Source organism: Sturnira hondurensis, unplaced genomic scaffold (assembly GCF_014824575.4).
Source record: "Sturnira hondurensis isolate 20B ecotype Veracruz unplaced genomic scaffold, ASM1482457v3 Scaffold0008782, whole genome shotgun sequence".
In the NCBI taxonomy this organism is placed as follows: Eukaryota; Metazoa; Chordata; class Mammalia; order Chiroptera; family Phyllostomidae; genus Sturnira; species Sturnira hondurensis.
The window spans coordinates 7,427,993-7,443,188 of record NW_028081413.1 but is presented as its reverse complement, the minus strand read 5'-3'; the positions used below and the strand labels follow the sequence as shown (position 1 = coordinate 7,443,188).

Sequence of the window (15,196 nt, the reverse complement as noted above, 5' to 3'; positions counted from 1 at the left end):
TTCTTTAGGTACCAGGAACTAAGTGGCCTGACTGTAGAGGTAATTCACCCATGGAATTAAAGGCCAAGTTCAGTTCCCATCAGTGCCTCTCTTGCTGTGACATCTTTCCTCTCTGCCCCTCTAGTGGGCTGAGGGATCTGATTGTTATCCTCTCCTTCCTTTAATCCAGATTTACAAGCTAGAACCCCTCAACAAATTGCCTTAGGGTTAACAACATTTTTTCTTTATGCATGTTCTTAGAAGCCTATCTCTACTATCTCGCAGCCATGAGCACCCAAATATTTACAGTTTTGATCTGAGTTCATGTCTGAGACAAGGAGGTAGGAACTTTCTGCCTTGGTCTTGCAGAGGAATGTTCGCTAGTTTGTCCAGGGAGGAAACCACCTGGAGTTGGGCTAATGATACTCCCTGTGACTCGGCCACCGTCCAGGAGATTCTGTGGGTGAAGCTGTTATGGTGGAGTCTCCTGTCTGAACTGTAGGCCCATTACATGACTTTGCCCCAGGTTCTATCTCCTCAGACTCTACTTGGACACAGAGGACACTAAATATTCATGGCTTCTTGACTGTGGACGGTATGGCTATTCATGTTCCAAGTCTTTCCTCTTTTGAGGTAGCTTCCAAAAGAGAAAATCAGCTCACAACATTTATCAAGAGCTTATGGCATGCACAGAGTTCCGGAGAACACAAACCAATGCCCCCCACCGAGACAAAGCCATACTATTGTGACCTAAATAAGAGGGTGTCTTTGAAAGCATAGAGTGAAATACAAATGCTAGGAACTGACAGTGCAGCCCAGATGGAAGTGAGTTTCACACACGTGGAGAAAAACAAGGACCACTTACCAAACAAGTACAGACGGTTATTACTGTAAGAGCAAACGGGACTCTTAGGTGCCCAAAGCACGAACACAGTGATGACCTGCATTAGGTGGAGTTTATCAGGGAGGGCTTCCTGAGGGCTTCCTGAGGGCTGGCGGGGCCTGGGTTAGTTGGGGGGCAGGGCAGGAACATCTGCTCTGAGAAGCTCTACAGGGCAGTCAGTCAGTTCTTTTTACCCTTCAGTAACGAAGGGCATCAGTTGGGGAACTAAGAGATGGACAGAGAGTCCAGGCACTTGGGCCCCGAAATGGGGGGCTGGGGAGAAAAGCGTCTGCGGTACCTGCAATGCGCTTCATCCAGGAGGCCTCGTCGATGCCCAGGTTGTTGTTGATGATTTTCAGGATGTTGCCCAGGATGACGCTGAGGTGTTCCGAGGTGATGCGGGTGCACCAGGGCCCTGTCCCGGGGGGCAGGTGCTCAGGCCCCTGCTCCCACCAGTAGGACAGGTAGTTGCAGAGCATGGGCAGGATCACCTCGATGACGTGGGGCATCTCTGTGTACCGGGCCCCCGACTCGGCCAGGCCGTTGATTTCTTTCATGAGGCCTTCCAGCTGGGGGATGTCAGGACACATCGCTTCCACTGTGTCCGGCAGCCCCAGAACTGCCCGAGAGGGTAGAGGAAGAACAAAGGGACAGTAATTCAAACCCACAGCGGTGCAGCCATACCCCCTCTGCCCCACCCTTCCTTCAGTCTTCCCTGTGAGTTTCCCCCAGAGCCTCACAGGACTGCGCAGTGATTCGGAGGAGCGTCTGTCCGCAGCTGTGTAAAGACCGCAGCCCCCAGAGCCTGGAGGCCTGTGCCCACATGTGGTGCTCAGGTTAGAACACAAGGTTAAGGGAGCAGAGCAGGGACCCAGCTGAGGGGCGTTTCATCCGACTCTCTGTGACAAAGCCAGTCTCTGGCCTTTTCCCTCTTGCCTGAGTGCATGACTGCAGGAGGGGCCATACTAGTTAAAGAAAAGCAGCGAATGGGTGTTGAGTTGCCACCTCGTGGTTCAATCACCTGGATCACATCTGTGCTGTTTAGAAAAGGGAAGCTTCTCATCACACACTCTCTCAGCTGGACCAGAGACAGCGATACGTTCCATCCAGAAGAGATTGCGGGGGGCAGGAGGAATGTTGCATGTGTGTTGATTTCAGCATTTACAGCAGATTACTGGGGACCTGAGGTGACCTGTGCTAAGACTTCTTGCCAATCGCCTAAGTCTTTTTGTTTCTGCAGGCTCATGTGCGAGGAACAGTGAGTTCGCTGTCTTTTCTTCACACTGAATGACTAAGGTCACTCTATTGAACAAGGACAGACAGGATGGAGTGGCAACAGAGTTCAGCATTAAAGGTTGTCGGATACAAGAACAGCAGCCAGAAGCAGCCAGGGGTGAGCTGACCTGCTCTTCTTAAGGAAAAAGGACACTCTTTCTCCCAAGCTGGGAGGAGAGACCAGAGCACCCTGAGGTTCCTGAGAGGTGAGAAGATAAAGGGCCCTGAGCGAAGGGACATGGGCTGGTTGAGAAAGAAGCACGAGCCCAAAGCTCTGCGGGTGCTTCTGCTTATCTCCCTGCTCCCCACAGCGTCCACCTAGGCCTGCAGGGGGCGGGGCAGGGCACGGACGACACCCTGAGGCCAGACTTCTCTCACTGGGGCTGAAGGATCTGGTGCCACAGGGGCCAGGAGTCTGAGAAGCCATAGGAAAATGTGGAAAATGTGGAGCATTCTCCCAGAACATCACCTCCACTGGAAGGTCGGAGAAACTGATTTTTGATACTAGAAGTAAAATGCAACCTTCTCATGAATTCCAGAAGACAAAGCGGGAGACTTCCAATAATAAGTTTGTGCTCAGTGAAGTGGGTTATGCCTGCAGGCCCTTTGCCAGGGATGCTAATGCTGGTGGGAAGTCTGCTCTAGACTTTAGGCCCACAGGACTCGAAGAGCTAATGTGTAAGAGGCCACAGCGAATTCTCGGGTCCTCAGAAACACTGCCCAACGGAAAGGGACTGTTTTGATTTCTCTCACAGTTGTACTGCTCAGAGCAGACCGACAGGATAACCCTGGCTCTCCTGGAGATAACGAGCCTGTCGCTGAGACACGTGGGTCCCCTGGATGGCGGCGTGTGGCAAAGCGATGGACCCGGAGGGGCTCCCTGCTCTAGAGCAGCCGCGTGAGTCTTCCCCGGCTTTCCCCGGGGCTGATTCTCTGCTGTGTCCACGGCCTGTGGGTGAGTAGAAGGCTCAAGATCTCCTTTCCTTGGATGCCAAGAATGGACTGCTGTCATTGAAAATCCAGACCATTCAAGAGGGTTCCCAGTGTGGAAGCCAAAGAACACCGAACTCCCGTGAGTCACAGTGGAAGGGGGTGACACAGGACAGACAATGCCAGTGCAGGCCATTTGCAGAGACCAAGTCTAGCCTGTACCCTTTAGCAAAGGGGAGACTCTCACAAACAAACAGTGCTACACAAATAGCATCAGAATAAATAGGTAAAGAGAGAAGTCAAACTCTCTACCCTCCAGCTCTGCACACAATAGTGCGGACTGCCACAGATGCGACTGAAGTTTACAACCGTCGGCTGTAAAACTATAAATGAGAAGACGCGGGGGGTGGGGTGGGGGGGTGAGGTGTGTGTGTGTGTGTGTGTGTGTAAATGGCACACAGACAATACATCATCACAAACTCTTTTTTTCCCTAAGAAAAACGGTTGCTTGAGGTTTCTACACTGGAGTCATTATAATGACCTTTAAAAGTTATTTATATGTCATTGGTCCTTGACTAGAGGAAACATTTGTCATTCAGATGGTGTTTGGAACTTCAAATGCCACATAATAAAACCACAGAATGAAAGCTGCTGAATTATCTACCTGGAAAACAGCCTCAGTCGGGCCCTATCAGACTCAGACACGGCCGTCGTGTGGGATCATTGAACATGCTGCCCTTTCCTTTTCTAGATCTGCCATTTCCAACCTTTTTCATCCCTGGCGCACACAGATGAATTACCAAAATTTTCCCTCACACCAAAAAATACAGTTTTTTGTCGGTCTGACAAAAAAATAGGTAACATTTCTGTTCATTCACACAGGATGGCTATTGTTGTATTGGCTGTCATTTAAAAAAATTGACACTCTAAGGGAAAAGAAGCCAGTGCCCTGACTGAACAGTGAGGCGCTGTGTGTTTAAAACTTCCTGTGGCACCGCGGTGGGCCTCTTGCAGCACACGGGTTGGAATCACTGGTCTAGATCATTGGCTCCCAAAGCGAAGGTCCTCCCGCTAGCAGCCGCAGCAGAGCCGCAAGGGGACCTTCTGGCTCCGGACCCAATGAACTGGAAGCTTAGGGGCAGGACTCAGCAGTCTTTCTTCTAGGGAGCCTGCCGAGTGGTTCTGGTATATGCGAGGGTTTGAGGACCACAGAGTCAGGCGTTGCAGTTGCGTTTTCTTCCCTGAGCAGCTCCTCCCTTAGGAAGACGGCATCTGAGAGCATCGCTCCCGTGCAGCAGAGGCAGAGCTCACGTGGGAGCTGGACCCCCTTCCTTCTGGGTGATCATCCCGGTTCCGGTGTGCAGAGTAAACCAGAGGCGACCAGGATGCTTGGCCAACCTAATATTCTGATCAAGGGACTACAGCCACACATAACCACAGATTTTTATCTAGTTTTGAACAACTGTCACGTAACCGTGTTAAGCCTTTTCTAGGTACATCTTAATAACTTTTGGATGAGTCAGAAAATGTGCCAGGATCTTACAGGGGAGAAGAGTTACTAATAGGAGTAACTGCTGTCAAGAACGCTAAGTTAATAGAAATTGATAGAGATGTCCAGTTGACCGAAGGCGTGACAAATCAGTTCATACTGCATTTCTAAATCAAAGGCCCACATCGTTTGTCACCTGTCTGTTCCTGCCCCTTCTTGATCCCTTGGGCATCCACTTGATATAATGAACGAAGGCCACCTCCCTAGAGTCTCTGAAGACATCAGTCATCCTCTGGCTCCAGACGAACCTGGTTACCCAGATACATATCCATGCGCACTCTACTTTTCAAGAGCCACACACGGATCAGCATTCCATCACTGATTAATTAAATGATGGAAAACACGGGCCTGGGGGCCTGGGGTACTGAGTCCCACAGTATGCGGATGCCCCACTGATGGAAGAAGGACTGTGTCATCTCCAATCACAAGCTTGTCTCTTTTCTCCGACGTGCGGTATGCGATGATGGGCGCTTATTTTTTATTTACGAACATGTCTTATTAAATCAATGTAAAAATAGGTGAAATAAGAAGGAACGTTTCTCATTTAGCTCTTGAGAAGGAAAACAATGGGAGAGAGCCATTGTTCCCTTCCATCCCAAAGCCAATCCAGGGAACAACACAGGGTTTCCTGTGTCTGTCATGGTCAAGTTCCCCATTTGCCTGCTGCTGCCCCTCTATGAGCCCAAGAGCAGAGTAGGTCTCTCTCTTTCCCAAGGTTCAGGTCTACCCATCGGTGATACAGAGACAAAGACACACCACTGCTTGAATCACGGGTGGCGCAGAATGAGTGTGTACAGTCCGGCACTCCTGCCTGAGCCCTGACCTTCTGGGGAGCGCCCCTCGGGCTGGCACGTGCCTACCGCTGTCACGGCCCCTTTTCAGTGTTACCAGAGCCTGCTCTGTCGTTCTGCTCCCACTCGCTGCAAGACGTGACTCATTTAGAATCAGGAGAGGGTGGGGAAAGAAAACAAGGTTGGAAATACTTTTGCTAGTCCCAGAAAGGGGAGAAAGGGTGAGATGAAGCTGAGGGTACTGGGGACCTAAGAGATTTCATACGAAACTTTGGAAAGTGGAGGCATCTCAGCAATGTTTCTCCTGTAACCAGCCCCGAGAACACTAGTGTCTATTGTGTTCTAGCTCAGGAAAAGAATGTTACAGAGTGCCTTGTCTACATTGTCCTGGTGATCATTCCTGGGGCCAAGGGATTTCTTTTACCTGAAGTAGCAAAAGCAAGCGGGAACAAATCCACCATGGCTCTGCTCTCTGCCTTCTTAGATGGAAAGACTGCTAACGAACGAAGAGGAGTGGAGCATGAACCCCACTCTCTTGGGACTCTCCCCTGTAGGACCCCACGGCAGTCTGCGAAGGGAGCCCACACTGAGTGGGATCATCGTGCCGCCCAGTCGCTGCCGGTGTATCAATGGCTCTGAATAGGATGGCTCTGGTGTGAGCCGTTCAGTATGGTTTTTCCTTTTTGTGAATATTGATGAGGCCCGCCCTGTGGTAACTTTTGCTCCACCAGATCATTGCAGTTCTGTCTAGTGGATTCAAGGGTCCTGCGTGGAGCTCCTCCACCCCATGGCCCTGTAGCAGGATCGCCATGATCCGTGTGTGAGGACTCTCCCTTCCCCCTCCACGAGCCCTTTGCAGCCTGCGTTGCATTCCAGCTCTGTGTTCTTCTAGAAGAGGGAGCGGAGCGCCTTTCCATAAGGGGCCGGGGAGCAAATGCTCTCTGCATTGCAGGCTGGGTGGTCTGCCGCTGGAGTGGGAGGGGCAGACTGGGCCCCTGCACACCTGCCTCTTCGGCTCAGAGATTACTTTGAGTTCATTATTTTTAAGAAACTGCACAAAGAAGCTCTGAAAAAAGAGTAGCACTTACCCTTTGTCAAAGAACTGTACATTTATAGAGGGAATTTACATCAGAAAGGCAGCCTACCAGGAGGAGACCTATTACCGAACATAACTTTTTCACTGGAGACACATCTGAACAGCAGGGCAGCTTGGCTCACAGACATTTCCTCTTCTGGCCTGCCTGTGAGTCGCCTTCTTTCTCTGAGGCCCCGCACCCTGACTAATCCCTTCCCTTGTCAGGCTGTTATTTAAGGCTCAGTCCTCTGGCTACCTCTCCAGTCTCACATCTTAGTGGGGCTCCTGTATGCACACGCATGCAGGTGATTCAAATGGTTTCCTTTTTTCTCCTTCAATCTGTCTTTTCCACGGGGGAGTTTTAGCCAAGAATAATGCAGGAGAGAGGGAACATTATTTTCCTTCCCGACATAGCGCTAGTGCAGTCACAGACGACATGCAAACCGGTGGGTGTAACCATGAGTGGGTGTGACCGTGTTGCAATGAAATGGTGCTTCCTAAGTCCTAGAACAGCTGCCCTAGGACTTGGTGCATCGGTGCTCTGGTTTGATTTTGTTTCACGTATAATTCCAATTCCTTCTGGTGTTTTCCGAGGCAGAGGGAGATGCTTTATTTTCCATGCAGAGGGAGAACATGTGGTCATCACCCTTGGAAACAGAGTCTCTCCTGAGACTCGAAGAGCTTAATTAGGCTATTAGCGCAGATGTGCCCCTTCTGTTGACACTCTGGAGAGGAACTGTGAATGAGTCGTCACGTCTCCAGATGCAGGAGAAGTTAAAACCCAGGGTCAGTGAGAGAACCTGGGGTTTTAGATTGGAAGAGATTTAGAAATGAACTACGCTGTCTCCTCATTTTATAGAGGAAGGAGCCAAAGCTGAATGAGCACAAAGGACCTGCCCATGCCCATTCTTCCAGTGAGATGGAGATGGGCGTTGACCTCCTGCCCCCAACCTGCCCACCCCGGATCCCAGGACCCAGCAGTGCTGGAGGGCTGCTGCCCCGGCCCGTGTGGCCTCCCCTCCCTGCCGCTCTCTTCTCAGCACAGGGCGTGTTACTGTGGGAAGATACTTACTAGATCTCTCCCTGGGGGTTTTGGTGTTGAAGACCGAGAGTGGGTTGTAGCGGTTAAGGGTGGGCTCCAGGAACGCCACTGGGATGGCAGCTGCCAGGGAAGCCAGACATTCTCCAAGGGCAGGACGTTGTCTAGAAACAAGAAATCCATTTACAAGTGCTGCCGCTCACATGCTGGCCCCCTGCGCTGGTGGGCCAGGCCCCTTCCCCAGGATGTCTCAGGCTGTGTGCCCATCGATTACTCCACTGGCATCCGTCGGCCCTGGGCTCAGTGAGGCTGCAGGCACTTCTTTCTCCCCCACCTACTACTGGACACTCACCAACAGTTTGCACTGGTCTCACTACTTGGAACCTAGTTATTAACTGGCTAAGGTGATATAATATACTATGTCACCTTGTTCTTTTCTCCCAGCATATCTGAGAGCAAGTTTTGCGGACATCCACATCGAATCTGATCCTCCTTGTTTTCAAAATGTTTTGGAATCTTTTGTGTAATTTCTCTGTGTCTGTTCCCTACCGTGGATGGAGCCTGCGGTCACCAGTGGGAATACTAGATAAGGGGTGAAAATCACGTATTAGACACAAAATAAAATGTTGTAGACCGCTCTGCGGGGTTTTAGGAATTGTATCCCCACCCTCTGTGGCTAAGGGTGAGGGATGACCTTTGGAATGCGAGCCGCAGGAGACAAAGCTTGTCTCTGGTAGCAAATGCTGCCTCAGTTTCCTCTCCCTGCCCCACAAAGCTTGGTTGGAAGTCAATGACTGGTAAGACCCCTCACAGGGGTGGGGGGCAACCTAAGCCAGACTCGATCACGTGGGAGGCCTTCGTGGAAGGACTTGGGGGGCTGCAACAAAGAACAATGGACTCTGGCCCCACCGGCTTTGACATAGCCCGAGTCCCCATGTTCTCTGGGAGAAGCGCTTCCTGGCTCTAATCCCCTTAAGCCTGAATACCTGTTGGGGAGAGGTGCAGCTCCTGGCCTCACTAGAGCGTGTCCTGGGGAAGAATCTGGCATCACAAAGACTTCCTGATAAACCTGTGAAATCTGCTCTGCTAAGAGAGTTTTCATTCATATGTTAAGGGTTCGAGCAGGAAACTCTAAAACTCTGTTCCTGACAGACTCTGACTCAAACTAAGCCCTCAGATTTCTCTGAAATGTTATCTACTGTTTGATCCTTACCACCCTGTATGTATCCCTGTGTATTACAATCCAATCAAAGGCTATGGAGCAGGGGCCTCGGGGCCTTTTCTCCTTGGAGAAAGGCCGCAGCTGGCCTTTTTCCCCTGAGAAACTGGCCACCAGCCCATGGCCTTTTCCCAGCAGGGAAAATGGCCACCCCTCCTCCCCAGGCAGACCACATCATGTACTGGTCATGATTCATTCTCATCCGTGGCACACGGGGGGACTCGTGGGAAGCCGCCCCCACCATAAAATACCTGCCCTGTAACAAGAGGTCCTAAACATACGGCTTGACTTGAGGACAGACCTCTGCCACCTACTACTTCCATCTCTTCCTTTCACAAATGTTTGAGTGCCCACCATGTACTAAGCTCTGGGTTTTGAGTCTTTCTCTGAAACAAGCAACCGAACAAAAATAAAGCGCTTGGGATTCCTAGCTCGGACTTCCAGTTCTCCAACAGAGAGAACTTGTCTTGCTTGTGGGATGGCCCAGTCTCCAGGTGCGAGGCACAGGAACCCGCCACTGGCTGGGCAGTGCGGCGCTGGCACCGAAACAGGGCTTCCCCCAGGCAGACCTGGGCTCTGCCGTGGAGCCGCACTCTCTAACCCAGCAGGCCCTCTCTGCTGGCGAGACAGCAGTGTCAGTGCTGGCTGGAGAGCCCTGTCTGGGGGCTGGTATCTGGTGCTTCCTGATGAATGAGAGACCAGAGCCAGCTGGTTCTCACCCGTAACTATCTTCTCTTAGCCCCTTATTGGTGTTCAATCATGGACAGACCACACGCCTGTCCCGGGAATTTCACATGGATATCACTTCCATATAAGGAGAAAGATTTCTTCAAAAAACACCACACACTGAGTCCTTTGTTAGACCACAAAACCAAGATCACTAGTGGGAAATGTGGACACCAGGTCCAGAATTGAGCACTGGAAGGGCATATGGTGTGTAAGCCATATGCTTGTGACTGATCAGCTCAAGCTGACAACGGATACTGTGTCTACGAAGCCCACAAGCGACATCCCTGGACACTGGGGGTCGAAGGCTACCTTTTGGGGGATGTTACAGAAGCACCACAGAGAAAACTGCCAGTGAGAGAGGGCACACTTACAGCCAAGAGCAAATGTTTGCCCCACTAGTGTGGAAACTGAGAGGCATTCCGCCCTCGGGTTCCCTTCCGCTCCCACCAAAAACCTGCACCCAAGGCTGTGTTACCTGCCCTTCACAATGGCAACAGCCAACACATCGGGGTGGCAGCCCCAGGGAAATGCCAGAATGTCCAAACTGCAGGGTGTCTGGCCACGGGTAACAAGCACTTTCTAGGTGGGGGGAGTGCCCAGGGGGGCCAGAGCTCCCCGAGGAGTGAGCCGGACAGCGCTGGCCTTTGTCCGCAGGTGGTGAAAGTCCTTTCTCACAGAATACAGAGGAAGGGTGGGACCCTGAAGCAGTGCGATAAAATCACATCTCTCCGAGGGTTTAGTTACCTACCGTCTGAAGCTATTAACTAAAAAATTCCAGAAATACAAAGTCGCAGACTTCAAACTGCATGCTGTTCTGAGTAGTGTGCTGAAATCTGGCCCCGTCCGGCTCCACCCCTGCTGGGTCATGAATCACCCCTCTGTCCAGAACCTCCACGCTGCCGAGCCTCCCACCTGTTAGCCCCTTAGCAGGCCCTGGTTATCACACGGGCTCTCACGGCGTTGTGGGGCTTGTGGTCGAGTAGCCCGTATTTTCCCTAACGGTGCCACACTCACATAACTGGCATTGTAGCAGGTCGTTGCAATCATTCTACTTTACTGTTAGTTATTGTTCTTCATTTCTTACTGTGCCTAATTTACAAAGTAAAATTTATCTCAGGCATGTACGTAGAGGAAAACGCACGGCATATATAGGGTTTGGTACTACCAGTGGTTTAGACATCCAGTGGGGGCGGGGAATGTATCCCCCACGGAAAAGAGGGGACTTCTGTACAGAAAACTGTTCTGCTTGAGATGCTGGAGGAATCTGCTGGGCTAGAGGGAGGGAGGAGGGCGGGGGTGGGGGAGCGAGTTGGTAGAAAGCTGTGTATTCCTTGGAAGCCCCACACAATATTTAGTCAAGTTATTAAACTGATTAAAAAGTGGCCTTTTGATTACTTTAAAGGACCATTAATAAATATGGATTTATTCCTTATCTTCTATCTTCTTAGGCTCGGCTGGTAGGGGACCAGCAGACAGCTCATTTGTCCATGAAGTATTTGAGCAGATGAGTTTAAAACCAGCCTCCAGCAAGCAAGAATGTCCTCAGGTGGGCAAGTCACTTCTTAGCAAATGGCACAGCCTGGTCCTTCTGTTGAGGGTCCGGCTGCTCACCCCTCCTCCACTCCCTCATCCCAGTCCAGGTCTGCTCTGGGGGTACAGCGGCAGCCCTTGGACCGAGCCAGTCCTCTGGGCCCTGTGTGTTAACGCTGTGTTGAGGGCAAGGGGAACTAGCCAGAACATAGCTGTAAGGAAGCAAAAGGTGTTTCACTAACTAACGCAAAGAGGCTCCGGGACACGCCCAAAGAGCGGGGTGTGTTCCAGGATGTGGGTTAAGAGCAAAGGTTAGTCAGGCAGATAGCCATCTGGACAGTTCCTAGGGAGGGAAATTTTGCCCCTGTGCACGAGCTCAACTGACCAATCAGGTAAAGGAGCACGAGCCAGTGCAGCCCCTGTGCATGAGCTCAACTGACCAACCAGGTAAAGGAGCACGAGCCAGTGCACGAGTTAACTCACCAATGATCAGTAACCCTATTGTGCCCCTGAGCCAACCGCTAACCGCCACATCTGCTTCTGTATCCAGCTTGCTTGCGCGCCTCTATAAAACCCTAAGCCTGTAAGGTTTGGCGCGACTCTCATTTGCAGCCCTTGCGGGCACCGTGTCGCTGGACACTTTGGAGAGTTCACCCCTGCGCAGGTTAAACTTGGCCAATAAAGTAACATCTTTGGAACCCCGAAAGTCTCCGACATTTGTTCTCGCGGTTGGTGAATGCAACAGCTGCGGGCCCCAGTGGGAGGCTGCATGAGCAGTGGAAGGGGACAGAGTGGGACGAGGGGACTACAGAGAGCAGGCTTGCTCTCTAGGAAGCCTCACCCAAGGCTGCTTCAGCCCAAGCAGGCCGCAGGCCGGTCCCGTTTCCCACTGCACATTCCTTCTCACCAGCTTTCCCCCAATTACTCCCATGCTTTGCTCAAGTCCAGGCAGTGGAAAAGCGTAAGCAGACAGACATTATTTTAGACCAATTCCCTCAGTGAGGTGAGGGCCTGTTGACATCAAGTAGGATGTGCGACAGGAGTTTTGTTCTTTTTGGTCTACAGTTTCGCTGTTTTTACCAACCACAGTGGCCAATGAGGAGAAACACTGTATGTCCTCTCCTCAGCCTGGCATTTTGAGGAGAAGGAGGAAATAAAGAACTAAATTGTGGTGGGGAAAGACATGCTACAGGGGGGCATTGAAGAAAAAAAGTCCCTGGGCAGAAATCGGGGATGGTGAGGAGCATCAGCTCTGAGAGCAAATTTTCAGCCCGGGGAGGTGAGCCCAGGGAGCGGCAGGCCCTGTGTTGCCCGGTGCTGAACTGACCCATTGTTCTTCTCTCTCTTTCTCTCACCAAAATCAAAGTCATGATCTCATGAAAGTGGATTTCCAGGAAAGCCAGGCTCATACACAAGCAGTCCTCAGGACAAAAGTCAGTTTTCCAGTGCTGCGCTGGCCTGAGGGACATGCATGTCCCCTTCCTCCCTGATATTAACTGCTGAGAAACCCGAGTCTGTACAAGCTCACAACAGGCCTTTTCGGGTCTGGAACACACCATGATGCTAATTAGCCACTGGCCAGGAGGAATACAAACAACCGTTCTGGCCTCTCCGTTAAAAGTTCTACATATGTAAGGCTCAGAAGTCTGCCAATTAATGCTCCTGGCTGTGAAATGCCAGAGTGAATGACCTTGGCCTCTAGGCCCCCGAGGGACTGAGCTGCATAAAGGCCTGCTGTTCCAAGGCTTCTCTGGTCATTAGTGTCCCCCAGGGCGCAGTGTGGGTGTGGACCAATCGGAGCAAGGGCTACACAAACAGCTCCATGGCAACCAAAGGATCTACTTGAAGAGTTTATCGATGGATACGGAAACCCTTTTTTCTTCCCTGCTTAGGGGTTATTGATCTAGTATAGTATTTTTCATGGGCAGTACTCGGTCAATGGTGACAGACTGAGGTGGGTTCAATTTGTATTTTAGTTGTTGTTACTTCCTAAGTCATTCTCTCAGTTTCGCTCCCATGGATAGAGACCTTGTTTCTCACATGCCTATGGCCAGGGACACAGGGAGACAAAGGCGTCACGGCAATCACACTTATGCCTTGCACCTATCTGGGGCTTTGAAATTTTGAAAGTCCCTTCATGTACATTCCAGAGGGTGCTAAGGAGAGAAAACAACATGCCGTGGTGGGGATGGGGGGGTGGGGGGGGTGGGAGGGGGCCGGAAGCAGGGCCCGCAGGGCACTGAAAAGCAACCTCAGAGGGTTAGGGAAGGCAGTGCTGTGTTTGTCAGAGGGCGGCAGGGAAAGAAGGGAGAAATAACTCTTGAGAGTGTCTTACTTTCACAATACCAAAGAAAGCAAACAAAAGTTGTTAAGGGGGGGGGGGGGTGGCAGGACAGCCCTGGGGTTATAAAGCATTAACTGTCACACCACAGGAGCGGCCTTGGCTTGGGTGCTTCTGCAGCCTGACTTCTGCCCACACTGAGCACGAAACCCAAGCACTGATATTCACAATATGAAATAAAGCTGAAATGAATATATGAATAAAATAAAAAGCCATGTGAAGAGCAATCTTTCTGTGGTCTGATATTTCAGAGTTGACCTTTCTTTGACCTTCCCCCCCCAAGGGAATAATGCATAAGCTTTTCAAAAAACTGTATAAACACATACACACACAGTAAATGAGAAAATAAGACACTGAGAAAATATTCGCAAATGTTTCATGGGAAAAATGAATTGAAGACATCTTCCCTAAGGGAAATTCTTGACCAACTTCCATAAAAATGAAAAATTTTACATTAATTCTTTGGTGGATTTGCTATAAAATATGATTAAAACTTTTGTTTGCCCAGTTCCTACCCCTCAATGACAAAAGTACCCATACTTCACATAAAATAAGGAAGGCTGTGCAAGTATAAGACATGAAAGTCATAATCAATATAAAGCAGTCGTTAGTTTCTCAGACTGCAGAAGCTGTTTGTCACTGTGATAATGAAGATACAGACATTTCTTGCTAGTGCATGATTTCCAGTTATTCATTCTTTAGTGCTTTAAGGAACCAGTCTTTTTCTTTTTGGAGAAATGTCAATTAGAGTTTATGTAAGTACTGAGGTAAAACAAGGACTTAAGTTGGTTGCATGGAGCATGTGGGGCACGGCTACCAGGGAATGTTTCGATTCATTTTAAGCTCAGGTCGAATCCCTTCCAGTTTCCTCATTTGAAAGGGCAAAAAAAAAACAAAAAAACAAAAAAAAACCAAAAAAACAAGAAAGAAAGAAAAGGAGAGAAAAACTCTTCCTAGCATAAGACTCAGGCCAGAGTTTGGCTATTGCTGTGTTAATCTTTCCGATCACCCCCGTACATTTAAACAGAACAGAACAGCACAACATGGGCATTTGATGGTGAAAAGCAGGGGTCACAAAGGGCTTCTGTAGCTCCAGGTAGATTAGAGAGCAAAGCTGAAACCCAAGCCCCTCTGAAAAGCAGTTTGTTCAGGTTCAAGATTGTGGAATAGCATTTCCGCCTCCCAAGTGTGGCCTTGTTTAAAACTACAGTTAACATGACAGCCGAGAACAGCCAGGGGCCAGGGCTGCATCACACGGAAAGTCATTAAACGCTAAAGCAACGGCTTCATGTCCCTTGAGCTTCTCAGCAAGCTTTAACCCCAGGGACTCGGGATGCTCTTGGGAAGCTGTGATTATGAAGCACTGGGTATTTCTTTGACATTTTTTAGTCAGTAGTACAAGATTTTTTTAGCTTGGCTATTCTGCTCTTCCAGCCAAATACATTTTACCAGCTATTTCCACAAAAGTCACAAATCTCAATAGCATCATTACACTTCTTAGTATTGCCACAGACATTTCATGAGCTGGGCTCAAAATCACCATCCCATTTCAGGGAGCATTTGATTTTTCTGGACTGAAAAGATGCTAACATCTTCTTGAGCCGGAATGTGTTAGCCTCTTCTGTGCACTAATTACCTTTCAACATAGATGTTCCTTCCCGTCCCGAGGGAGTAGAGACTGCACAGTATGTGGTAGCATGAAATCTGCACGTCACCCACTGCAGAGAATAAAATAGAGTGGCCATCACTGCGGATCAGTCACAGCTCCCCACAGCTCCCCACCTCCTGCACACGAACAGGGTCTACCCACAGGAAAAACATGTCCACATCACCTAGAGCCGAAGAGATCTTTCGCT

General features: G+C 50.1%; 1 protein-coding gene across 1 annotated transcript in view; it reads right to left on the bottom strand.

Annotated features, from left to right (window-relative positions):
* The window catches only part of RYR3 (ryanodine receptor 3), a 521,285-nt gene that overhangs the window by 64,680 nt on the left and 441,409 nt on the right, over nucleotides 1-15,196 (bottom strand). The window contains exons 64-66 of the mRNA XM_037056141.1: nucleotides 14,977-15,058; nucleotides 7,555-7,685; nucleotides 1,161-1,481 (exon numbers count right to left, since the gene is read on the bottom strand). Coding sequence (XP_036912036.1) covers nucleotides 1,161-1,481; nucleotides 7,555-7,685; nucleotides 14,977-15,058 — 534 coding nt within the window. The remainder of the gene's footprint in view (nucleotides 1-1,160; nucleotides 1,482-7,554; nucleotides 7,686-14,976; nucleotides 15,059-15,196) is intronic.